The sequence below is a fragment of the Taudactylus pleione genome, unplaced genomic scaffold (genome assembly GCF_031769625.1).
Source record: "Taudactylus pleione unplaced genomic scaffold, aTauple2 ptg000154l, whole genome shotgun sequence".
NCBI classification, from domain to species: Eukaryota; Metazoa; Chordata; class Amphibia; order Anura; family Myobatrachidae; genus Taudactylus; species Taudactylus pleione.
The window spans coordinates 20,164,662-20,192,149 of NW_028284556.1; the positions used below are offsets into that span (position 1 = coordinate 20,164,662).

A 27,488-nucleotide genomic window follows, 5' to 3' on the forward strand; every position below is an offset into this window, starting at 1 on the left:
TAGATTTTAGAAAAATGTGTCAAGCCCTGGGTTAAGCGGCCCCCCTTCCACCTCGGCCATTCACTTAAAATTTTCCTATACACAACAGTGTGTGTGTCTGTGCATATCATATTTATACCAGTCATTTCAAGGTTTTTCTTTGCTCTCATACTTTCCTTATTTGTCTTTTCAATGTGCATTTTAGCACCAAGAATTAAGAACAGTTTTCAAGGGGCAACATTTTTAATTTGTTCTAAGCATCATCAACCCTAGTTGCACCTCTGGCAATTGCAGGGCACCATCTCAGGGTAGCTCCATATAACCCTGGGGAGTTTGACAGGGGAGTGGGGGGGGTTGAGTTCCAGGACCACTTTAACCCTGATTATCAGTGTGACCATTTTATTATACAACCGTCACTGAAAGTAATCTAATGTGAAGATCCGGTGGTATATACCACTCCCAACTAAATTAGCCCAGCAGAGCAGAAGAACGACTTGCTATCCAGTCACTTGGGGCCTGATTCAGACCCGGACGGTTGCTAATTTGCACATGCGTATGCATCGCAGTGCGCCTGCGCAAACTACACTTTGCGATCACAGATCCCTCGCTCGCCCAGCAAAACCAGCCCAGCAGAGTGAGTGACAGGAGTGGCCGTTTGTGGGTGGTGACAGGGGCAGTCCAGTAAAAACGGAAGGTTGGAGATGCTAACGCAGGTGTGCCCGAGTGTTTCAACGCCGTTTTAGAGGCGTGCATAATTAACAGGCAGCGTCATACTACATGTCACCAGCCATTTTTTTCCTCTGTTTTCCTCGCAATGCTTGCGGTAAAAAAAGCTACCACAAGCACTGCGTTCACATCCGATAGTGGTCGATGTACCAATGTTTTCACAAACTTCCAGGAGATGACGTGGGGCAGTGGGTGTCTCTGCATACGCTAAGGGTAGTCTGCATACACAAAGTGAACGCTCGTACAGGTACGATGGGCGTGCTTATGCCTTGGCGAGCGATCGCTCCCTGCCGCATCACTTTCAAACATTTGCATACGCATCATGCGAGCGTACGCTCATAGCGACCGGGTCTGAATCAGGCCCTTGGTGTGCACAGCACAGCTCCTGGTAACCAGAGCTCAATACTAACTGGTCACATTATGAGTCCAATATATATATCAGTTAATAAACATATCTTACTGATGTTATTATATTCTTCAATATAGTTTTATAATCTTTTATGTATGATCATTGATATGAATATAAGAAGTATTCTGATTAAAATATATAGCTTTTGTGTGGATGTTTTACAATTATCACATCCCTATAATCCTTGGTTCATATGTATCACAAATTGTTCTGTCCATTCAGAAGTGCCTTAGGATCATAATGAGCTTGCATTTTGCACCAGGCGTCAAGTACCCGCAAGTGATCCAGCTCCCAAAGTGCTCATCAGTATATTTCCTGTTACCAGCATGGGATTTGGGGCCTGATTCAGAGATGGACGGATTTACACAGTCGCACACAAGCGGCTGTGCAAATCCGTCCATCTCAGATGCAAACGCAGAAGTAACAGACCGACGTCGCAGGCTGGGATCACCATCGGGACTGATGGTCGTTATGGTTGCTCCTTCGGTCAGGCTGCAGCCGGGCCACGCAAGAGGCCAGGAATCTGCATTCACCGACGCAGTCCCAAACCTCGCCTCTCCCGGAAAATGGAAGCGGCACACCTCCGTTTCAGGTAACAGCGACCAAGCACGCCCCCACTCTGCCCCCCCCCCCGCACCATGTCAATCATGCTGCAGCTTGATATCTGAGATGTGCGTTCATCCTCGCACAAACACCTCATACTGTAGTTCGGCCACACTTTCACACCTATTTAAACCCCACTAGCACAAAGAGGAGTCATAGGGCCTGATTTTAAGTCACACTCAGATGCATCTATTGCCGCAATTACATCTTTTTGCTAAATAGAGCTTTAACTAGACATTTTGGTGCCCTGGGCAAGATAAAACATGGGGTTAGAGGAGAAATACCCAAATGGAGTTGGAGGTCTGACCCAGAAGTCACAGTCACATGACTGCCGGGAGCAGGTAAGTCACCACTGGGCATCCAGGGACAATATGTAGACATATCATCACTGTCTACATGATGAATGTCGAAAAGGCTAACGTCGACATTATGACTGTAAAAATTATGTTGACAATATGTCTGTCTACAATAACATACCCAGCCCATTTAGACAGATTGCCTATTGTAAACATAATATATATATATATATATATATATATATATTCTATTTAGATTATTCTAAATAGTATATAGATTATTCTTTCCATCTTCCTTTTTTTTTGCCTTGACTTCCATTATTCCATGTGCACATGTATGCCTGTATGTTCTGTATTGTTCTCACCTCCAAATCTGTGTGTTGCACTACGCCCCTCCCCCTCCTGTCTATAAGTTCTGTATTATGCTACCATCTGTATGTTCTGTACTGTGCTGATCTCTTCTCCTCATCTGTATGTACACTAATGTACTCACTCCCCACCCTTGTCTGTATGTCCATTATTGTGCTCTACCATCTGTATGTCCATTTCCTCATCTGTATGTCCAGTAATGTAATTAGGGCCTGATTCAGAGACGATTACAAATGCCGTTGCAGCTGCAATCCCGTATGCAGTGGATGTGCGAAAATAATCAAATGCAGTAGCCACATGAACGCACATCGGTCGATCATCGAACTTCTGAGCAACCATATGGCCATGAAGATTGATCGTCAGAAGTTAGATGACGGAACCATTTTTTACTGCATATGGGATCGCAGCTGCGAGCTGTGACACGCCTTCAAAATGGTCGCTACTCCTGACTTTGAGTCACCACCCCATTGCCACCCATAAACTGTCCCTGTCTGTCAATCACTTTGCAAATAATTCCTCACTGCAATCCCCTTCGCAGGACCATCGAGGCACATGTGCAGCATAAATAAATTGCCCATTGTCCCCTTCTCTGAATCAGGCCCTCACTCTTCACCCTTGTCTGTATGTATATTATTATGCTCCACTATCTGTATGTCCAGTGATGTGCCCTTTCCACATCCGTATGTCCATCATTATGCTCCCCCATCTGTATAATTAGTAATGTTCTCCCCCCTTCCCTATATTATACAGTGGCTTGTAATGTTCCTTCCCTCCTCCCCATGCCACTACAGTGTGTACCTCCTCCTGATATACAGAGAGTAATATGCCTCCCCATAATATATAATGTGCCTCCCCCTCACTATAGTATAGAATATAATGCTCCACCACCTTCCTATAGTATAGCATGTAATATTCCTCACCACTCCCTATAGTATAGAATATAATGTGCCTACTCCTCCCTATAGTATAGAAAATAATGTGACTTCCCCTCTCCCTATACCACAAAACAGAATGTGCTTTCCCCTCCCTATACCATAGATTATAATGTTCCTCTCCTCTCACTATGGTATAGAGGACCTCATTCAGAGTCGGTCGTTACGGCTGCTCGGTCGTAAGGGAAAAGGGGCCAGATATGCAAATGAAGCGCTCGCAAGTTGCGTCGTTAAGATGGGATCGTTAGCTGGACGAGCGAGGGGAGGATGCGGCCGTAAGACTAAAAACATGCTCCCCCTCTCGTTCGCAATACACGTCATCTCCAGGGATAATATAAGGATTAATCGAGACCATCGGAGCTGGTCGTAGAGCTTAAGGTTGACCATACTCTCTCTTAAGCACTACGATCAAGTCAGTGTAAAAACCTCCCATGTCACATGTGCCATGACACTACTTAGTTAATTATGCACTCCCATAAAACGCTGTTTGCATAGTCAGGCACGCCTGCGTTCGGATCTCCACTCCCCCGTTCACAAGCACCTTCCCCTCCTGTCTATAAGTTCTGTATTATGCTACCATCTGTATGTTCTGTACTGTGCTGATCCCTTCTCCTCATCTGTATGTACACTAATGTACTCACTCCCTGTATTACCACCCACAAACGCCTCATCCTGTCACTCAAACTAACAACCTGGCCAATTTGAAGGAGAGAAAAATTTCCGATTGCAACAGCTAGTTTGCGCACGCGCATTGCGAAACTTACACAAGCGCTGTTATGCGAACATCGCTGGGTACGACCGAGCGGCCGCTTACGACCGACTCTGAATGAGGTCCAGAATGTAATATACCTCACCCCTCCCTATAGCACAAATATAATGTGCCTCTCCCCTTCCCATAGAATATTATGTGCCTCCGCCCTTCCCATAGTATACACTATTATTTGCCTCTTATAAACTGTTTGCTGTAGTAGATTATTTTCTGGTGTATATTTTCTACCAACAAAGTACAGTATTTAAGACTTGGACACCAGAAAAGATAATTGTGGTATAGAACAGTTCTTGAATGTATGTAAATATCCTGTGCGTCACACAGAGAATAACCCCAAATCAAAACGAGTTAGAAGTGACCTATGCATCATCACATGTATTTAATTTGCAATGTTTTCCAAGGCTTATCCTGCAAACTTATGTAAAAGCAACAACGAATATCTATGGCTCTTTAAATATACTGATATATATCTCAAAGAAAAAGAGGTAACATGTCAACCCAATAGCTTTAAGAACATAATTTTAATAAAAAAAAAATCAAAATGAAACAACAGACGATATTAGCCCTATAAGGATATTTTACATCCATCTACTATAGGTAGCTGCAGTGCCACACTAAAGCCCTTTGCTCCCTCCTTGCCTAGTACAGAAAGAGTACAACTTTTTTTACCACAAAAATAACAACAGTAGTCACATGACGTAATCATGCAGCCATCCAATCACAACTCTTCTCTCACTAACTCTAACACATGGCCGCCGGTGAAAGCTGCACTATTAGTGGTAGCTACTTGAGACACTGGATCCTGCAGCCAGATAGGCGGGGCTTAGAGCAGGGAAGTGGTAGCTGCTTCCGGTACACTATAGCGAGAGCTGCTGCACAAAGCTTAGGGTAGTAGCTTAGCCATGGTGTGACTCTACAGATGATGAACGAGGCAGCTGGGGACGTATTTCCGCGTTGCACAATGCCGGGTTTTGCATGTTGCAGGAAAACAAAGCAGCTTTGACCGTGACGCAAATAAGGTGGATGATTAGTGTATTGTGTTATGCAGTAACCTTGTACCAGGGTTAGCAGAGGTGTCTTAGGTATGTGTACTGTCCCTCTATGTATGTATGTACGTATGTATGTATGTACGCCGAGGTGTCTCAGCTGTGTTTTCTGTCTATGTATGTATTTATGTAGTGGAGTCTCAGCTGTGTGTTCTGTCTCTGTATGTATGTATGTATGTATGTATGTATGTATGTATGCAGGGGTGTCTCAGCTGTGTGTACTGTCCAGTATATATGCATGCATGCAGCAGTGTCTCAGCTGTGTGTACTGTCCCTCTGTGTATGCATGTATGCAGAGGTGCATCAGCCGTGTGTTCTGTCCCTGTATGTATGTATGCATGCATGCATTCATGCGGAGGTGCCTCCGCTGTGTGTACTGTCCCTGTATGTATGTATAGGTGTCTCAGCTGTGTGTTTTGTCCCTGTATGTATGCATGCATGGGTGTCTCAGCTGTGTGTACTGTCCAGTATGTATGCATGCAGCAGTGTCTCAGCTGTGTGTACTGTCCCTGTTTGTATGTATGTATAGGTGTCTCAGCTGTGTGTACTGTCCCTGTTTGTATGTATGCATAGGTGTCTCAGCTGTGTGTTTTGTCCCTGTATGTATGTATGCATGCAGGGGTGTCTCAGCAGTGTGTACTGTCCAGTATGTATGCATGCAGCAGTGTCTCAGCTGTGTGTACTGTCCCTCTGTGTATGCAGAGGTGCATCAGCCGTGTGTTCTGTCCCTGTATGTATGTATGTATGTATGCGGAGGTGTCTCCGCTGTGTGTACTGTCCCTGTATGTATGTATGTATGCATGCAGAGGTGTCTCAGCTGTGTGTACTGTCCCTCTATGTATGTTTGAAGAGATGTCAATCATGATTTATATCATGCTTTATAGATATTTCCTGAATAAAAGTGTTATTCAGATTGTGTTGTTAATGAGTAGAAATTAAGATTGTTATTGGAGTACACTGTATTTGTTTGTCTAGGTACTTTAAAATGAATACAAATATATATATATATAAAGGTTTGCTTATTATTTTAGTTATAATGTCAATACAACTGGTGTATGTATGTAATGTGGTACAGTTGTCGGTAATTTCTTTTATAGTTACTTTATTTGTTTTTCCTTTTTATTTGTTACTAGAAGTATTCCGTGTGTTGTATTTGTTTCTATTGTGTATAGACCACCTTTCATGTAGCTACTTATCCTATCAGTAAACTTTGATGATCTGATTATAAACAAGTGCAACATTCTTTCTCTTTTCAACACCATACTTATTATTAACGATTTATACACAACTGTAAGGGTTGAGCGCTGTATTCCCCACTGTATTACAGTCAATTGATAAAGCTGATTGAAGAGCCAGGGCACCACATACCTCATATACAAGAATGACAACTATGGGCCATATTCAATTTGAGGCGAAAACCCGTTATCGACGATAATATAAGACTTTTCGCCAGTGAGAAAAGTCAATATAAAAAAACGTGGATAATTTTTCGGCAGCCTTTAGCTGGCGAAAAAAAGTGCAGAATTAGGATTTAGGGGTGCAGGCTTAAAAATAAACAGCCTGCACCCCTGGGAATGGCCCCTAAAAACAATGTGTGTAAAAAAAAAAAAAAATCGTGACACCACAAAATTTTTTGTACATTTTGGGCTAAAAAAAAAAAAAAGGAAAAGACTTCTAAAATAGCTAAATGTAATCCAGAGGGGTTCCAAAGTATGCGGCAGGTGTTTTCTTTAATGCGGGTGATGCGGCAGGTGCATTTTTGCAGAATTTTAGAAAACCAGTTTAGGGATGTAAAATATGCTTGCACCCATTTTCAAGTACCCCAAATTTGATGGGCATAGTTATTTTTCCCCCAAAAAATTGCTAAATGCTCTTCTGCATCACCTTCTTCAAAGTTGCATTTATGCACCTGCCGCGGCTATTTAAAAACCTAACTTCCTTCAGCAGGCAAAAACAGGGGTACCCATAGTGATCCTCGATGTCAGGACATCTTTAGGAGGGGCCAAGGATGTTTACCCGAAAATTCCCATTTTTTTTTTCGCCGGGTCCCGTTTTCGAATCCTTTGAAATTGAATACGGGGAATATCGGTCACGCGAGCGATTCTTTTCCGCCTGGAAAACAGGCGAAGGAGGTGAAAAGTCCAGACTTTTCGCCTCAAATTGAACACTGGCCTATGTTTTAGTTTCATTGTAAACATTTAGTTATTAAATAAAAATATTGGGTTTATTGTTCTTTATGAACTGCGTCAGTTTGTTAAACTTGGATACTAGCACTATTGTGAAGAATAAGATGTGCTACCAATTTCACAACAAGTCTTTGTTTTTTCATTTTATTTTTATTTTTTCTCTCCAGCCTGTAGAAGACCTGGAAGATGGCTGGCCGTAGGAAACGAGCTCCACCGGTGAAGCTCGATGAAGGAGCAAAAAAACTACTATGTTGGAACATGCATGAAGACAGGAAGACAGACATAACCGTAGAAGAGAATGAATGTGATCCAGAACCAAGCACATCATTTTCTTTTACAACTGATAATCTTGAAAGACCAGTTTCCACATTTGACCAAGAGATTTTTAGTTTTGGACTACAAACAAAAGAACAGAAGGAATCTAATAACATTGTGGCCCCATTGTCTGTGGACCTTAGCATTGTGATCTCTCCTCTTCCTAGAGATGATGTCTGGAGAGCGTTGCTTGGTGCATTCGGTCTTCGTTGTATTTCTGAGCAACATGCTAATTCAGTTTTTCATAGGTGCAATTTTACATTGACTAGAACTTATCTAGGATCTGCACAGCTATTGCTTTGTGTACATGAGAGTGTAACTGAGGAGGGGGGTGACGAAGGGACAAATCAAGGGTCAAGTAAATTTTACGCAGAAGAGTTGGTGGTTGAAGCTTCACTTGGTGCTCAGTTGTTGGATGGCTTAATGTGGTTGCAAAAGAAGAAGCTTGTTGCGCTTTATCAAAGGAAATTCGAACATAAAGAAATTGAGGTATTTAAATATCTATCTGCATTTATTTTGTTACAAACGTTGTCTTTCACTCTGCAATCAAATGCAAAATAAGAAATGCATCTATGCATTTTGTTTTGGCAAGGACTGTATCCTCATCTGTTATCCTCATCTTGTTATTCTATTGTTTAGTTACAATGGAAATACAAAAAATTAAAAACAAACTTATCTGCATTTTAGCCATTTACTGTAATCCTGACACCAGGCAGACTTTATTTTTATTGTAAACACGTGGCTCAATGAGGGATGTATAAAAGTTCTAGAAGAGCTTGAGGTAAAAAAAAGGCAATGTCAAAAAGTTGATGTGCAAGCAAAAAAAAAGTCTTGAAGCATGTAAAAACTATTCCAATATAGTTCTTTTGTGTGTGACCTCGATTTGTAACTTCTGATTTTAAAGCTATAGGCCCTCATTCAGAGCCGCTCGTTAGCGGCAGTACGCTCGTTCCGAGCGATGTTTGCACATCTGCGCATGCGTACGGATTTTAGTACGCATGCGCGAACCAGTCAGTGCGGCCGAAAATCGTTGGTACGCAATATAGCGAGGGCCTGCTATTTTGAGTGACAGAATGAGGCGTATGTGGGTGGTAACGGGAAGGTGCTTGAAAACGGGGAGTGGAGATCCGATCGCAGGCGTGCTTAAAGGTCAAAACGGGCGTTTTAAGGGAGTGCATAATTAATACAGCAGCGTCATTGACCACGTCACTGGGTTATTTTATAGCCAGAACTGCTCGCAAATTTGTGGTAGCAAAAACCAACCACAAGAATAGCGAGCAGTTCATACGCTGGTCGATGTACTCGATTAATCTAATAAATAGCGGACATGACGTATGGTGCGAGCGGCCAGGGGGCGTTTTTAACAAACGAGCGTATGTTTTGCACCCTCGTTCAGACTTAGAGGTGTGGACAGACTGCAATGTGCGTACGGATCATTTGAATAGCCACCCCTTGTTTTTGAACGAACGAACGCAAATAGCGTACGGCTCTGAATGAGGGCCATAGTTCAGAGGTTTCCAAACTCTGTCCTCAAGGCACCTTAACAGTCCAGGTTTTTTCAATTATATCCATGCTTGACCACAGGTGACTTAATTTGTGCCTCAGTCTAGTGTTCACTCTAGCTCCGGCGCGAGGCAGGGCGCCGGAGCTAGAGAGGACATGTTTGTGTGCGCGTCCGAGAAGGGGGCGTGGTCATCGAAAAGGGGGCGTGTCTATAAGACGCGTCCCCTTTTCGTCACTCTTGGGGGCGTGCCCGGCACTTACGGACATGCCGGGCAGCCCCCAAGCCCTGCAGACAGGGAGAATAGAAGCCAGGCGCATGCGCCCGGCGTCTTATTCTCCGGCGGTGACCGGGTCACCGCACATTTCTTCACCCGCGGGACACTGCGACCCGCGGGTGAAGACAGTTCCCGCAGGCTGTTAGGGCAGGGCGCTTTTTGCCCTCCTTCTGAAGGGCAGGGCACTTTTTGCCTTCCAGAAAGAGGGCAGGGTGCCGCGCCCCGCTAAAACAGCCTAGCGGGAACGCTATCAGTCCATTTGATTTAACCACCTGTGCTCAACCATGGGTGGCTCTAAAACCTGAACTGTTGGGGAACCCCTGCTATAGTTTGTACCAATATCTATAAAGTCTGTTTGTTTGTCCTTTATGCACGACCAGAGTTTTAGACCTAGCTCCACCAAATTTGCCATGGTGGTGTAGTTTGATCAGGGGATTTTGCCTAGCTTTGAACTACGTCAGGACCACACAATCTGTAAACAATGCCCGACACTCTTACATTACACAGGTTCCAGGGCTGGCCCCCAGTGGAAGTTGGCAGTCTGACAAAAACCTGTGTGAAAGCTACAAAAGTATCCTTTTAACCTCACAGGCTGAGCAAGTCTAAAATTGTTTGACTCATACAAGCCTATACCCCGTGCCCCAAAGTTTCTGCCATCAGAAACTTTGGGGCACGGTACTGACAAAATAGGCAGGGCCCCCTGGGGTATAGGGCAGACTTGGGTGGAGTTGTGGATAATGTGAGTGGAGCTACTTCGGGGATGGTGCCTCAATTGGTGTGTAAATCAGGGATGGCTAGACATGGTGGAGGGGGCCACATGGTAGAGAAGACTGAATATTAATGGGGGGCGCAGGGAAGTGGATTGGGATGGCAAAGGGCATGGAAGGATGGTTTGGTCTGGGGGGGGGGAGGGCAGGGAAGGCCGGCTGGATTAGGGGAGAGGCAGGGCAGAGATGGCTGGCTAGACATAGGGGTACCGCAGGGAAGGCTGTCTGGACTAGGACAGGGAAGACAGGCTGTTTGGCTGGACTAGAAGGGGGAGGTAGTGCAGGAAAGGCATGCTGGACTGGGGGGGTGGGCAGGGAAGGAAGGCTGACTGCACTAGGGGGGGTGGGCTGGACAGGAAGGCTGGCTGCACTGGGGGGGCATGGAAGGAGAGGGCTTAGGGAAGACTGGCTGTATTCGAGTGGGGGCACAAGACAGGATCAACACAAACCTACAATTACCTGAGAAAGGGGCCAGGGTGGCACCGGCGAGCAATGCATCGGGCGGCAGGCGGAGAAAAGCATCTGTGTTGTGGCATTATAAGTATGTAGCCGGCTGTGATTGGTTCGCGTAACGGCAGCCAATCAGGAGCAGCCGCTGCTTTTCCGCATGCTGTAATCACAGCTTGCGGAACAGCAGCCAATCAGGAGTGGCTTCTCCTGGTTGGCTTGCGGCTGGCTCCATAGTAGTGCAAATGCATCAGCTCCGATCCTCTTCCTCGCCGCTGCTGCCCGGGACAGGAGGCCCGGCAGTCCTCCCTTGATGGCGGCCCTACATACAAGTTCTGATTAAATCCAGAGTTAGTCCTTTTTAAAGCAACCAAATACTGTATATTAGTGTTCATTCTAGCACCCTGCACATGTCACAACCCATGCAGTTCCTCTTTACTGCCTGGGGTGTCTATCTGCTCTGGTGCTTCTAGCACACACTGCCCTGTATTTCAGAAGTTTGTTACTTCAGCTGAGTGTGCTAGAAGCACCAGAGCAGAGAGTGACACCCCAGGTAGGAAACGGGAACTGCACGGGTTGTGACAGGTGCAGGGTGCTAGAATGAACACCGTATATTAGTCAGCCCTCTGTATTTGCATGCAAGGGTGTAACTAGAACTTTGTGGGCCACATAACAAGATCTTAAAAGGGCCCCCCAGAGGTTAAAAAAAATTGCATACATTTGCCCCCACACAGAACACTTTCATGTTATGCCACACAGAGCCCATTCAGGTTATGCCATATAGTACCCCTTATACACATTATGCCATGCAGTAGAAGTATCCCTTATACATTATGCCACACAGTAATTCCTCTTACACAACACAGTACTGCCCCTTACACATTATACCACACAGTAATGCCCTTACAGACTATGCCACATAGTAGTGGTGCCACATATAACACATTATTTCACACAATAGTAGCGCCCCTTACACATTATGCCCGCCCCAGCAAATCTCCCTATGTCCCTCCAGCAGCCTCTTGCATCCCCCTATGTGCCATCAGCACCCAGCAGATGTGGATTTGGTGCCAGGCTGCCAGCTAATTACAGCTGGCGCAGCGACAAACATGGACAGACAGCATTGGCGGAATTTGAATCTTGCACCGGTCACGAGCCAATCGTATCTCTCGGATCAGCAGCCTATCAGGAGCCGCCACTGCTGATTGGCTGCCGGTCCGCAAGCTCTGATTGCCACGAGACAAGCGGTGCTGTCTTTCCATGTCTGCCTGCTGGTACGCCAGCTGTAATAAGCTGGCAAACGGCACCAAGTGAACACCACTGTCACCCGGGCCCCCCTCGGCAGTCCTGACTTGACTGGCCCACCTTGTGTGCGTGACTGGGTGCAGGAGAAGCGGTGGGCCACAGAGGCAGCTCGGGCACTATAGCAGCCACACCCCTTGCTCCCACGGTAGTTACGCCGCTGTTTGCATGCATGTTAGCAAACAGTGGGGTCCTTTTCAGGATCAATGGAATGGTATTATAGGCAAGAACAATGTAAACAAGTAATTGTACTTCAGGGTCCATTCTTCAACCTGGGCAACGCCGTGTATCCCAGCTAGTATAAAATAACGAATTGGCGCTAATAGATACCACTCGCATCAATTAGTGTATTGTTGCATTGACATTCGCTATGGTATTTTTCCTGTTTCATGAGTCTTTCTAGTGTATCTGGGAGAGACTGATTGTGCATGAACGTTTTCTGAGGATTTGGATTACACTTACAGCACAATAATGAGTGATCATTATCAGCGCCAGTGGCTTCGGTGGTGAAATTTAAATTTTTTGGTTTACTGTGTTGGGTGACACTCGCACTCCTGTGGGCCTGCTTGGGAGCTTTTAGGCGCACTTATCTTTACCATAAAATTTTGTTTATTGCAGTGACCATGATGTTCGCTACCACAAAAAGGGGAGTTGACCCTCAAAAATAGACAGTATTCAAAGTAGTGGATCGCTATCAAACGGCACACACCAATTTTAGTAATCAATTTTAATCTGATTTTAAAGCTATAGTTTGTACCAATAAAGGATCTCTCTATATTATCCAAACCTATAACTGAAAACATAAATAAACAATATGCGGTGACCAGTTTGGCGCTGTCAATCAAAGCAGTTGTTCAAAGGAGGTGTCAATCTCTAATTAATATCATAAACAAGAAAAGAGATGAACAGCGCTAATGTTGAATTAAGTAAGGTGCAAATTCAGTAAATGACAGATGAAAAAAATAAATATAAATTACGGCTTGGTTAAAATAATATATACATATGATGCTACACAGACAAAACAATTACACAAAAAATATATTGAACTAAATAAAATCTGTACTGCCGATAGTATACATGCAACACCTAAAAGGAGTCTAGGACCATTATTATTTCAAACGTCAATTAGGAGCTTGTCATATTCCAAACCGATTTAATAGTCTAATGTGCACAATTGAAGGCTAATCCGGATTGATAACCAGCGAATGATATAGATATGATCAGCTTAATAAAAACCATAATGTCCATCCAGTTGTCTTTAAGCAAGATAACCTTGCAGATATGGTGAATGGCTGATCTTTATCTGGTCCAGATAAAGATGTGAATAGGGCCAAGGTGTCCCAAGTAGGTAGCTTGCTTTAATGTGTTTAGTTTGTGGTACGGTCCCACAACTTCAGAAGCATATGGCTGCACCTTAAAGATGGTGACTTTATATACCTAAGTAATGGTCTAAACTGGAAGCAGCAGTAGCTCTTGCGAGCTCTCAATGAACCAAACTGTATGTAAAATCATAACCTCAATGGTACTTATAGAGGGCAATCATATTTATTAAATAAGTTGAGACTTAAAAAGTAAAACTTATATAAAATTACCAGATATATACTAATATTACCTCTTAAAAATGCCTCTGGTATGTCCGCCTGGTCCGTGAAACATGATGCAATCACTGTGCTCCTGATCCGGTGGACCTGTCAGCAATCAGTAGCACAGATAAGTAAATAAGCCAAGGTGTCTATTGTAAGTCCGTTGGGTCCACACCACGTGTCGTAAACTCGTAACCTGGTTTGCCAATGTGCAGACAGTGCCAAATATCCGAGGCCAGGTGTATGTAGTATGTCAGTCCAGTTCAGATCATGTGTAGTAACCAATAACCGTGTAATCCGGTCAGCCAAACGGTAATGAATACCAGATGCCAGAATTTGATCACAAATACTGATAATACAAGTGATCATTGGTGTAACCTACAGATATGTCCTCATACATCTAGCCTCCTTTCGGTTAAACAGCCCTTCTAGTCGCGCCATGCCGTGGCGTGACTCTAGCATCAAGCGTCTTTTCATGCAACATATTTCCTTCAAATGTGTAATTATTTGCACAGTGATGCGAATAGGATGCACATGCATCTTCTGCTGATTAAAATAAAATGCTGCATGCCTCTAGTCTGTGTGCAACTGCGGATGTATCTGCATGCAAAACTATATGCTACAGTGTCACAGCCGCTGACTCTGCAACATATGGGAAGGGGGTCCTAGACCGCACACCCTAAATATATATAATGGGAAGTGCTACCTGTTGAGACTGTTAATGCAGACACAAAAAAAACAAATCACTGATGCACAACTCCAATTACTAATTTTATTTATATATATATCTATATCTCCAACAAATGAACGGCACTAGGACACAGTAATCTTAAAGTAGAAAAAATTTGTATTGACAGATCAACTGTTTTGGAGCGACCGCTCCTTCGTCAGGACCATACAAACATCAAATGACAAAAAACAAACATATATACATACACCACCTCCCCCGCAATGCTGGAAACTTACATCTGAATTCAGCTTCCGGTGGCAGAGACACATACGTCACTGCCTTGCCGTGCGCATCCTGTTGTCGTCATGGAGACTGCTGCTCTTGTGGTCCACCCAGTTAACATCCAACAACCACAGGCGGATGTAACACAGGGGACCAAAACAAGAGAAACACAGCTGTATCCAATGGCAACCGATGCATAAAGCATCTAGTTAACCATAGAGACATGGGTGCCGGAAGGTACTAGAGCCTAAGCGCTGACCCTCCTACATCCCACAGCCCTGAATAAAGGCAATATATACATCTGTAACAAAAATACAAATATATAAAAAAACACATACAACAAACATAAACATTAGTCACAAAGAGCTGTACCATATACCCGGTATCATAGATATCAAGGTACCACTGTAATACACCATATTACCTCAGCGAGAAAAATATCATTAAGGCAAACAAAAACAATTCTTAGCCATCTAACACCAAATATATTCCAAGATCTATATAATTAAAGGACATTCCAATTAATTTTATCGTTCAAGCCATCTGGCTGCATAGTACCCAATCTGAGAATCCACCTAGTTTCTTTGTTCAAAAAAGGCTTGATTCTATCCCCGCCCCTCAACGACAAAGGGACATGATCTATAGCGAAATATTTCAAAGATCAATATCTCTACAAGCCAAAGTGAGACGTATGGTAGATACTATTGCTTGCAAAAATTTTAAACATCCTCATTCCGATAAGATGTTTGACATTCGTTTTGTTTTGACCTGTAGTTCCTCTATTGTGGTTTACGTGACAGTGTGTCCCTGCGGATTGTATTCACGTAAATTTAGTGAAATAATGTTGCAACATAGTTCTGCCATACGTCTCACTTTGGCTGCTAGAGATATTGATCAGCCGCTGGCTCGGCACTTTAAAGCCTTGGGGCACTCTTTGGAATCTCTGAAATATTTTGCTATAGATCATGTCCCTTTGTCGTTGAGGGGCGGGGATAGAATCAAGCCTCTTTTGAACAAAGAAACTAGGTGGATTCTCAGATTGGGTACTGTACATCCAGATGGCTTGAACGATAAAATTAATTGGAATGTCCTTTAATTATATACCGTATATACTCGAGTATAAGTCGACCCGAATATAAGCCGAGGTACCTACTTTTACCCCCAAAAAATGGGAAAACTTACTGACTCGAGTATAAGCCTAGTGTGGGAAATGGCAACAGCTGGTAGTGCCCCCAGTAGTAATTCCCCCTGGTTGTGCCCCCAGTAGTAATCCCCCCCTGGTAGTGCCCCCAGTGGTAATCCCCCCTTTCAGTGCCTCCAGTAGTAATCCCCCCCTGGTAGTACCCCCAGTAGTAATCCTGCCTTTTAGTGCCCCCTGTAGTAATCCCCCCTTTTAGTGCCCCCTGTAGTAATCCCCCCTGGTAGTGCCCCCTGTAGTAATCCCCCCTGGTAGTGCCCCCTGTAGTAATCCCCCCCTGGTAGTGCCCCCTGTAGTAATCGCCCCCTGATAATGCCCCCTGGTAGTGCCCCCTGTAGTCATCGCCCCCTGTAGTCATCGCCCCCTGGTAGTGCCCCCTGCAGTCATCGCCCCCTGGTAGTGCCCCCTGTAGTCCCCCCCCCCCCCCCAGTAGAGAGAGACGTGATAACAATAAAAAAAAAAAATAAACACTTACCTGAAACTCCCGCTCATGGTCCCGCCGCTGTCCGCTCCTCCGGCCGCTTTGCATGGGAGAGACGTCGTCATGACGACGTGTCTCCCATCACCCACTGCGGGAGCCGGAAGATGGCCCCCGCAGTGGGAGCAGCAGCAGCCGCTGAGAGTCTGACAGACTCTCAGCGGCTGCTGATTACAGCAAACACATAGCTGCCGGCTCCGGCGGCTATGTGTTTGGCAGTGTGTAGCGCTGACCGAACTCCGTCCGGTCAGCGCTACACTTGACTCGAGTATAAGCCGAGGGGGACTTTTTCAGCACATTTTTTGTGCTGAAAAACTCGGCTTATACTCGAGTATATACGGTAGGTCTTGGAATATATTTGATGTTAGGTGGCTAAGAATTGTTTTTGTTTGACTTGACGATATTTTTCTCGCTGAGGTAATATGGTGTATTACGATGGTACCTTGATGTCTATGATACCGGGTATATGGTACAGCTCTTTGTGACTAATGTTTATTATATGTGTTTTTGTTATATATTTGTATTTTTGTTACAGATGTATATATTGCCTTTATTCAGGGCTGTTGGAGGTCTTCGTGGATTCTGGAGTCTGGCACCGGATCATGCTGATTGTTGGTTGTACGAATATATATATATATATATATATATATATATATATATATATATATATTGCAATAAATAGAGGTTTGTAGCATAATCATGGACAAGGTTATGGGCCTACCCACCATATCCAGGTAACCTCTGCAGGGTAGGTCCCTAACAACATACAGGGGTTCAAATCCAGGGCACAGGATATCGCCAAACCAGCTCAGGAGAGCCACCCCAGGGCATCGCTCTAATAAGAAAGGTGAAGTGAAAAGTAAGATAGAGGAGAGCAGCTACAGCTGCATGTATTGAGTAGAAAAGTGAATTACATATTTAATAAACAAACAGAAAAACTGTTTAAAATGTGCAAAAAAGGAGAAGTGTGTTATAATGCGATGCCCTGAAGCAGACCAACCAAAGCAATCCTGGGGATCCACGCCCCAAAAATCAACCCAAATCAACCAGACTATAGACTTGCAGCATATTATTTTAATCAACAGAAGCTGCTTGTGCATTCTATTCGCATCGTGAATAATACACATTTGAAGTAAAAAGTCGCTTGAAAAGATGCTTGGCACTACCAAGATCAGTAGGGTGCCTGGGCAACTCCATAAGGGCAGGGCGCATTTTACCTTTTTAAATTGGGCAGGGCGTGGAGACCCACTGAAACATCATAGCGGAACACAAGTTATATCGTGTTTTACCACGGCTATAAAACCCAGGGGGTCTCGATGGTAACCACTACTACCTTGTATTAGATATTCGTCCATATTATTGAATTCTTAAATAACTATAAATACAAGAAAAAGAGAGAAAAGCGCTCCGTGGTAGGGGAGTATTAAAGTATAAAGGTATGTGTGTGAATCTGTATAAGATCTAATTATTGATATTGATTAATAATCAATAATTAGATTTTATACAGATTCACACACATACCTTTTTACTTTAATACTCCCCTACCACGGAGCGCTTTTCTCTCTCTTTCTTGTATTTATTGCTATTAGGGAAGGTTAGAACACTTCCCGAGTAAGCAGGTAGTGGTAACATTGCCCTTTTCTGTGAGCGCTGACTGCTATTTCTTGTGTGATTTACTCTTAAATAACTATGACTGTAGACTTTAGTGATTTATTAGCCCTATAAACAACAGAAGGTTGCTGGTGGAGTATGTCCCTTTAGGACATTATCTTGTTTTAAAATTTAAAGGTTCTTACTAACATCTTTTATTTACTTATAGTATAATGGAAAATAGAACAATAAATTAAGGACATATTAGAAAATAGTAATGACCAGCACCAAAAGTGTCAGGCATACAAAATGTTATTGGGACATGTTCTGAAAATGATCTATATATAAATTACTTCCCGAGCTCATAATGAGGGCTACAGTGTTAAGCCAGGTACATCCAGCGGATCGAACGATATATCGTCCACATCAGGCAGTGTGTACCAGCTATGTAGCTGACTATGCGTGCTCCTGTGCGTTGTCAGCCACATCGCCTGTTGGACCTGCACGCAGGTCCGACGGGCGATATCGTCTGTGGGGGCCATGCTGCTGAATTCAGCATGCCCCCATTGTCACTCCTGGTATCGCCAAATGTGCACGTACTTGCCGATGCCGGCACCCGCCGCGCGACACATCAGTTGGGTACACATCGTTAAGAATTTACCCAGCAGTAGACATAGATACCACTGAATCTGTTATTATTAACATTTATTTATATGGCATCAACATATTCCTTTGTTCTTTGCTAGCCAGGATGCCAGATTTTCAAAAATAAAGCTTTGAAAATCTGCAATTCTGGATATATTCAGCTGTTGCCATGTCTAAAGGTAGAAAAGGGAGGGGGGGTTTAACCCCCTATTGTTCCTCAGTACACTGAATTATACTAGCAACAATACATGAACACTATATGGTAATAGAATTTCAGAGATATTGGTTGCATGCATTTGCAAATACATGGGAAGCTGCTATGCCTCGTCACGGCTTCTCTGTCACTAGCAGTCCCTAACACTAAGGAGTTCACGTCCGGGTCACAGAGCACCCCAAAAAACATCCAGCCTAGGACCCCCCAAGGGCATCACATGAAAATGGAAAAAAAGTGACAGTGCAGTGTTAAGTTAGATGTGTGTGAGTAATTAATAAGTGTTGAAAAAGAGATTTAAAATATGTGAAAAAATACATGAATAAAAAGCAAACATAAAAGGTGATGTGAAAAGTAACTGTATGTAACAAGCGGTGATGCCCTGAGCAGGCCCAGCCAGAGTAGCCTCGGGGGCCCTACGCTGAAACGCTCACCCCAAATGTAATATATACCAATTAAAGCCTCATAATAAAGGCACATATATATTTTTTGGGCAAATGTAAGGCCTGCCAGATTGATTGAGCAGCTGCCATTTTCTTTGTTTGTGGCCATGTCTAAAGGTGCATACACACGTAGCAATTTAAAATAATGATTTTAATGATAGCGATGGACCCTACCAAACTTACCATCGACCAGCAATGTGCGGCCACGTATGGACGATAGCGATATCGGCCGTGCATGCCGGTCAACTTGCTTGAGCAAGTTACTATAGGACCCGCGATCAACGGTAAGTAGGTGGTGTGCTGAATGATCGATATCAATCATCCAGCACACCTGGGAGGGTGCATAACGATCAGCCAGTGATATCGTATCGCTGGCTGATCTCTACATGTGTATGCACCATAACATAGCGTTCCCGCTAGGCTGTTTTAGCGGGGCGCGGCGCCCTGCCCTCCTTCTGGAGGGCAAAAAACACCCTGCCCTCCAGGAGGAGGGCAAAAAACGCCCTGCCCTCACAGCCTGCGGGTGCCGTTCTCACCCGCGGGACGCAGTGTCCCGCGGGTGGAGAAACATGCGGTGTCCCGGTCACCGCCAGAGAATAGACGCCGGGCGAATGCGCCCGGCATCTATTCTCCCTCTCTGCAGCGCTTGGGGGCTGCCCGGCATGTCCGTAAGCGCCGGGCACGCCCCCAAGTATGACGAAAAGAGGACGCGTCTTATAGACACACCCCCTTTTCATGACCACGCCCCCTTTTTGGGCGCGCGCGCCTTCTGCACGCGCATAAGGTTGCCAAATAGCCCCGTTTAACGCGCCACAAATTTTGCTACTTAACAGCGCAAAACACTAAATAGCCCCTTTTCTTTTGACATTGAAACCTAATTTTTCTGGCAAATTTTCCCTTCCAACCACCTGATTTATTATTATAACCTTAAAATAACTTGTGAAACCCCTAAATTACATGCGGTTTATGGAAAATTGTTGCCATACAATCAGGCCCTTGCACCTTGGGATGTCTTAGGTTTACTTGTAACCCCTGGCTGGGTTATTCACAGAGGACCTGATTCTGAGATGGATGCTAATGCAATTTTAACGCAGATCGAGCAATTGTTTGCCATTGCGCATGCATCGCAGTGCATGTGCGCGGAGGCAGCTCTGCAATCGCAGAGTGATTGACAGGAAGTGAGCATTTGGGGATGTTGACGGGGATGGTCGGCGTAGCGCAGGTGTGCCTGGCCGTTTGGACGATGTTACATGGGAGTGCATAAATTAGCCGCTGCTATTGCATACGCAGCTCTGCCTGTCAAAAGAGCACCCAAGGCTGCGGCAGGTCAGACCTGTTGCAAGGGTAAGATGGCCGCTGATGTGCTTCAATGTTACCGATATTTACGAAGGCATGCGTTCCGTACTAAATCACAGCTGTGATCGCATTAGCGTCCATCTCTCAATTAGGCCCAGAGTTAAAAATAAATAAATAAATAAAAAAAAAATCTGTGCCCACTTATATATTTTCCCCTGCTGTTAAAATATATGTCCCACTTTATGTGATCATTGAATAAAATTGCTGGCCTCTTCATTATGACTGCGGTTATATTAAACATCTATAACAGAACACTTGTATGAGGCAACCAGCTATTTACAGGTGCTTATCAACAGCCTCATTGCAGCACTGGTCAATGCAGCTCTAATTAGTATACAGTAGGTGTAATTCTGAACTGTACAAATACTATAGGGCTGCGATTCAATTGTGTTCACGCGTGGCTGTGACTGAGTGCCCAATGGAGCAATTTTGGGGGTGAATAGCCGCTGGTGGACACATTTTTGCTTTCACTCTCCTGAGGTGGGGAAAAACACACACATTTCTCCCCCATGGGGAAAAACTCACACACATTGTCCCCCGAGAAAAAAAACACACACACATTGTCCCCCATGGGGAAAAAAAATACACGCATGCATTGGCCTCCACGGGAAAAATACACCCACAGAAAACGCAAACACATTAATTATAGCCCCAGCCCTTACCTGACCTGGCAGTAGCAGAGAATAGAGAGGAGCTCCCAGTCCATCCCTGGCCTTATATAGGGGGTCTATGAATCAGTGGGTGTCCCAGTCCGGGCCTGATCCTCAGACAACCCCATATGCCCCATCAATGACTCTCAGACCACCCAAATGCCCCATCAATGCCCCTTAGACCACCCCACATGCCCCTTCAATGAGTTAGATACCTGCAGGAGGAGTCATCACTGATCAGTCTGTTTCCAGGTAGATGAGTTGGTCTGTTAATGACTGTGTCTCACTGGCGTCTCCTGCTTTCTTGGGACAGACGGGGGAGCCTGCACCCTCTGTGTCTGCTGCAGCTGTCCGCAGAGCACGACCACTTCAGATGACTGAGGCAGCTGGAATCTAGATGCTTCTGCTGCTAAAGCCACTTTCAGTCCCCACGAAGAGGTGCTGGGGTGCGGAGCTGGTCTGTTAATGGCTACGCCTACTGGCGTTTCCTGCCTGAGTCCTGATATCTAGAGACAGACGAGGGTTTGCTTCCTGTTTGTCACCAGATACTTCTGCATTCAATTGCAAGCGGACATAAAGGCGAAGGGGGAGCTCTGCAGCCGGAAAGAGGTGTCGTAGAGCATAATTTGGAGAAACCAAATTCACTGGGAGGTGGGATGCCACAGGCATGCTGAGGGTCAGCCTAGTGCCAGGGTCCATTTTGGCTGTTTGAAATCGGGCAGGGCGTGGTGCCCCACTAATGGAGGGAACGCTACTGGTAGAAAGGTTTGCCAAATACTAGCTACTGCAACCTGATAATGGACCAACAGAAAAAAGGTGAAGCTGTAGACAGAAATTTTGCAGATCACTCATTGCAACAATATTCAGGAACAGAGTTGCAAGTTAGGCAGTGCTGTTGCTTTTACCTTGTTGTCCATCCTCTGTAGAGAGTTGCAATAAAATCAAGCCAATACCCACAGCACATAATTGTCATCGCAGTGACATTAAAATATTTTAAAGTTTCATAGCTTCAGCCTGCTTATATCATTCTTACCTAGACAGGGCAGTTACTGCAATGAAGGTACATGTATGTACAACACCAATACAAATACACTATTGAAACTGTATGCTGATATTAGGCACAACCTAACAGGAAATAGTTTTCTCATACCTTACGTTTAGTCTGTATCTTGAGTGGACACCTGCAGAGAAAATGATACATAACTGTAAATGTACATTAAAGTTTGGAAGAGATTCTGCTCTTAAGGGGGCGGTACATTGTGCAATTATTAGCCACTAATTGGCTGATCGGGCCGATAATTTAAGTGTATTGCCACGACTGAGTGCCAGTTATCACTCTGTCGGGCATGGGAAATGTTTGACAGATGCAATAATTGGTGATCGGAACTGACAGTAGATATACTCACCATCGGACAGATAGACCAATTATCTGACAGTGTATGGCCAGCATAACTTCTACAGTTCTCAGGGTGGGACAGCATTCAGACAGATCAAACTGAACACTATATGGGGTAGATTTACTAAAACTTTCCTTTTCTAGGATGCAGTAGAGAAATGATAGAATCTGATTTTTGCTATGGGCAGCACCACCACTTGTCATTTTTAGAAGCTTTAGTAAATCTACTTAGTGTTCCCGCTAGACTGTTTTAGCGGGGCGCCGCTCCCTGCACTGCCCGATTTCAAAAGGTCATAATGCGCCCTGCCACCCTTGGCGGCGCACCGCTAAAATAGCCTGGCATCTATTCAGAGACAGCAGTGCTTGGGGGGGCACCACGGCATGTCCCTAAGTGCCAGACACGCCCCCAAGAGTGATGGAAAAGGGGACGTCTTAAAGACCAGCCCCGTTTCTCGTGGTCATGCCCTCTTTTCGGGCGCCGGAATGCCCTTTCTTTAGGTCCGGCGCCGGACTTAGAGTGAACACTATCTATCCCTTGGACTTGTTCTCTTTTATATAGAAAAGGAACTGTCTGAATCAGTTATAAAAAGATATGGATTTAACACCAGCCAATTACAATAGAGCTGGGATGGAAATTAGGGTTTATAAAAATGCTGTTTTCCAGTGGGTAGGGCGAATGATGCGATGTGTGGCACAACCGACTGGTTGAGATGTTGGTCGGCCATACACAATGAACGATCGTGCTTTTACCGTTCATGGCTGCATTCAGCTGTATGCTGTTGGCCGCCAAGTCCTCCCATCTGCCGTGCTGCACAGCGAGTTGGTACCTTCCAATTGGAGAGGATAGAACAGTTAATGGTTCCACAGGTACATATTCTGATGCTAGTACTAAAAATGGCTCATTATCCTATATATCGGGGAGGAAAAATACACGTGAGCAGATTTTGCTTAGGTGCTGCTGGCTTGGAATCAATGAGGCTGTTAAAGGATAAAACCCTTGATACATACCTATTGCGCTGATTTTGTTGGTCCGCTAGAGAAGTTGGCTAGGGGACATCAGTATATTCTGGTAGTGGTAGACTATGCCACCAGCTAACCAAAGGCAGTATCGCTTTCAAACATATGTTCAAGTGTCATGGCTTAGGAGTTGCTACTGATAATACTAGCTTAGGAATACCCAAGGAGATCCTTACGTACAGTAGCATGTGACCACTTTTATGTCTGAAATGATGAGGGATACTGTAAGTGTCATTTTTAGGGATAAAGTCTGTCTGTTCTTAGTCTATCATTCCCAAACTGATGGCCTGGCAGAAAGCTTTAACATAGCATTGTAGTATATTTTGAGGAAGGCGGTAGCCCAGGAGCAAAGGGATTGAGATACACTGCTTCCCAACTTAATGTTTACAACCCAAGCCTGTAGTAGGATTAGCCCTTTTATGTTACTCTAAAGGAGACAGCCCAGAGACATGTTAGACATGTAGAAGGATGTATGAGAGCAAGTGTATCGACGGGAGTGTACACCCAATATGTCTGAGAACTGTGTTGTTCACAGACATAGGTTGGCACTGCAGTACAGCCGATGTTGATCTATCATGCAGTTATATTGGTGCATCTGCATGTGTGTATAGGCAACTAGCTGACCACCCATACACTGGCTGCAGATCATTCAATGACGTCACTTCTGATACCTGTGGCCAGGCCGATCGGGCGGCAGATTGGTGAGTGTATATGCACAAATTGTTTGTGCAAAACCCTTACCAAATTGGTGGATCAGTTGGCCCAGACTAACCAGATGTACTCTGGAATAATCTTGATAATGCCCATGGTCCAAGACGCTCTTGAGTTTTGAGTCTTATCTTTGAACAATTTTTGAAAGGTATGGTACATGTGATGTATTCAAACCAAGTTTATGTGACTGAGAAATATGCTCTTCCAGATACATCTTTTATAGGTGCTTCTTTTCCTCATGTTCTTTATTCAGGTTGGGATCTATTTGTTGGAAGCATGTTTGTCCAAGCCAGAATTCCTAAGTGAGGGATGTAGAAAGATGAAGAAATCTTGCCTTATTATTCAGAGACTGATGGAAAAGTTCTACAAGTTCACCATTCCAGGTACAGGGGGCAATGCTGGAACAAGACTTTGTAACATTTCTCCTTAAGGAAATAATTTAAATTCAAAGGACTATAAGGACATCTTAAAACTTACAGCAATGATGTACATTTGGCACATTTTGGTCAGATTATACCAATGGGAATCTATAATTATAATTTTGTAAAACAGGTGCATACAGTATATATGTTTATAAACATAGGGCCTGGTTCATTAAGGATCGCAGCTCCCTAATCGCGCGAAGATCTGCCGCAAAAATATGCTAATGATTTCTATCGCAATGCCGTCGCACTGCCAGCATAGACACGCTCACGACCACTCTCTCACATCTGTGATACCTTGCAAACCTCCATAAATATTGGTAACATCGAGTACCATCGGCCCCTAATGCAGAATTACAGCAGCCCTGACCTTAGTTAGAAATTGCTAACTTTGGTGCACGTAGTGAGTACTCATGCTGCGTATGCAATCGCAATGGCTAAATTATGCACACGCATGGTACGGCGTTCAAACGGTCAGGCATGCCTGTGTTTCTACTACCACCTCCCCGTCACCACACCCAAATGCTCACTACCTGTCAATCAGTCTGTGATGGCTCTGAGTGGTCTCAGTGATCGCAGTGGTTCCTTCTCGCACTGCGATGCATGCGTAATATGCAACAATCGGCGAGCTGCGTCCGCTTTAGCAATAGCAATCCTTAATGAATCAGGTCCATAGTTTTAGGGAAGGTGTATTTCTACTTCAGGGTCCATAGGGGGTCCACAGGGTTGACTTTGGGGTTATAGCTGGAACAGGATCCATGGGCACCACACAGTTAAGCTTTTAGCTCCCAGGATGCACTTGGGTCCTCCTCTATACCCCGCCCCCGAGCCACAGGCACCTCAGTGTAAGCTGGTGCCCGGCCGGAGTCGGTCACCGCGCAGGGGGGCTGCAGGAGCAGCCCCCAGAAGCTTTTTATTTTAAGTTAGATTTTATTTATTTTAATCTTTTTACTACAGACGGCAGCGAAGGGCTGTCTGTACAGACGCCCACGCTGCCGCTCTGATCCCCGACTGGCGCCGCGATGCCAGTACTGATCTGGGGATCGCGGCGGGAGGGCAGAGTCCGTACTAGCCGGACTCTGTCTACCTCCCAGGACTGCTGCCGGAGTCGCCGGGGATTCAGGTAAGCCGCCTTAAATGCAGTCCTTTAGCCTCCGGTCCTGGGGACAGACCGGAGGCTGCGGGCAGTGGCGGCGGGCCCCCCCATAACCCGTGGGACCACTAGACCACCAGGGATAAAGGGGCAAGCGGGAAGCCAGCATCCCTGGGGTTATGGCCAGCCAGGGGAGGAAGCCTTCCCTGTCAGCGGCTCCTCCCCTCAGCTCAGCGCGCCTTTCAGCACGCAGTCTGGCATCGCTGAGCTGCAGTTACACGGCCACTCCTCCTTTGAGGTCTCCAGCGGCCATTTTCCCAGTGGCAGCGCAGATCTCAGGGAGCACGCGGACCGGTCCCCCTGTGTACCTCTCCCCTGATTAAGGACAGCGTACACAGCACTATAGCCCTCCCAGACACTGAATCTGGGCAGGTTGATTGTAGTGTAAAGGTGCAGTGAGTATATCTTCCTGCATGGTATGTGACTATTGCTAGTGCTGCCGTCTGTGCTTATTTTCTACTTACTGTCAGCTTATACCTATCCCTTTACTTCTCCTACAAGCCCTACAGGTGTGTGGGGGAGGGGCGTTTCTACTGACCTCACTTATATAGATCACGTATTTGTGAGATCCGTCACATACAGTTGTGTGCTACTCAGTGCCATATTGTGGGCTGTTGTTCAGCACACCGGTGAGTGCGTTTTACTTCTACCCTGGTGCCAGATATATAATATATTCTGTCATGTCAGACGAGGAGGTTGAGCGCTCAGTGGCTCCGGTGTTGGCCTCCTGCGGACGCTGTTCTGCAGGAGTAGATAGGGAGGATTTGTCACAGGATGGCCTGTGTAGTCGATGCCAGGTGGCTCCTGGCAAATCCAGACCTTCTCTGGCGCAGGAACCACCGTGGGCGATGTTTTCTCAAGTGCTGGTGTCTATTGCGGACCGTCTGTCGGTCCCGACTGCTCTCCCTACTAGGGCGGTGCCCCAGCCGACCATCCCCCATTCCCCGGGTGTCCCGCAGTTATTGCGGAGTCCTCCTGGGTCTCAATCAGTAGGTCCCTATGCGGGGTTGCCTATGTATATACAGGCTTCCCCTGTGCCGCAGCAGCCTGTGGTACCTTTTCAGGCCCCTATGGCGACTCCTCCACCATGGGTGGATGTGCTCTCCAACTCCGTGCAAAATTTGGCGGCCGCTTCCTCGGCTTTTCAGTCAATGTTGCAGACTGACATGCCTTCTAGGATTTCAAAACGCCCACTCATGACACGGGCTGCTCAGGTATCGGACTCAGAGGGTTCCTCAGATGATGGGGAGGTCCCTGATGACACTGACTCGGACGCCTCGGTCCAGGAAATGGATACCAAGTCGTCCATTAATGTGCGAGCACTAGTTAGGGCGGTGCGAGCTATTCTTCTTATAGAGGATGAGGCACCGGTTCCTAAGTCGAAGTTTCCTAGTTTCAAAAAAACTAAGGTGGCTTCTGTGGTGTTTCCCCTGTTGGATCAGTTGATGGATCATATGGCGGTAGCTTGGCAGGCGCCCAGTAAGAGATTCCTTCCTCAGAAGCGGTTGGCTTCTAATTACCCCTTCCCTGAGGCACATTGTAAAAAATGGGAAACTCCACCGGCGGTGGATTCCCATGTCACCCGTTTAACTCGGGGCGCCACCTTACCATTACCGTCGATATCCTCGCTGAAGGATCCCACGGACAGGAAAGTTGAGACTTGCTTAAAGTCTATTTACTCCCTCTCCGGGGCGGTGGCCCGACCGTCCATGGCCATCTCCTGGGTGGCCAAGGCCATTGAGGGGTGGGCCAATGCATT

General features: G+C 45.4%; 1 protein-coding gene across 5 annotated transcripts in view; it reads left to right on the forward strand.

Moving 5' to 3' along the window:
• Positions 1–4,896: 4,896 nt before the first annotated feature.
• The window catches only part of SHPRH (SNF2 histone linker PHD RING helicase), a 152,252-nt gene continuing 129,660 nt past the window's right edge, over positions 4,897–27,488 (forward strand). For 4 of the 5 annotated variants that reach the window (XM_088474386.1, XM_088474389.1, XM_088474390.1 and 1 more), the window contains exons 1-3: positions 4,897–5,102; positions 7,483–8,119; positions 24,408–24,537. In XM_088474386.1, the coding sequence (XP_088330512.1) occupies positions 7,502–8,119; positions 24,408–24,537 (748 nt within the window). In that variant the 5' untranslated portion in view covers positions 4,897–5,102; positions 7,483–7,501. Of the gene's footprint in view, positions 5,166–7,482; positions 8,120–24,407; positions 24,538–27,488 lie in introns of all 5 variants that reach the window. The other variant, XM_088474388.1, reaches the window with a different exon arrangement.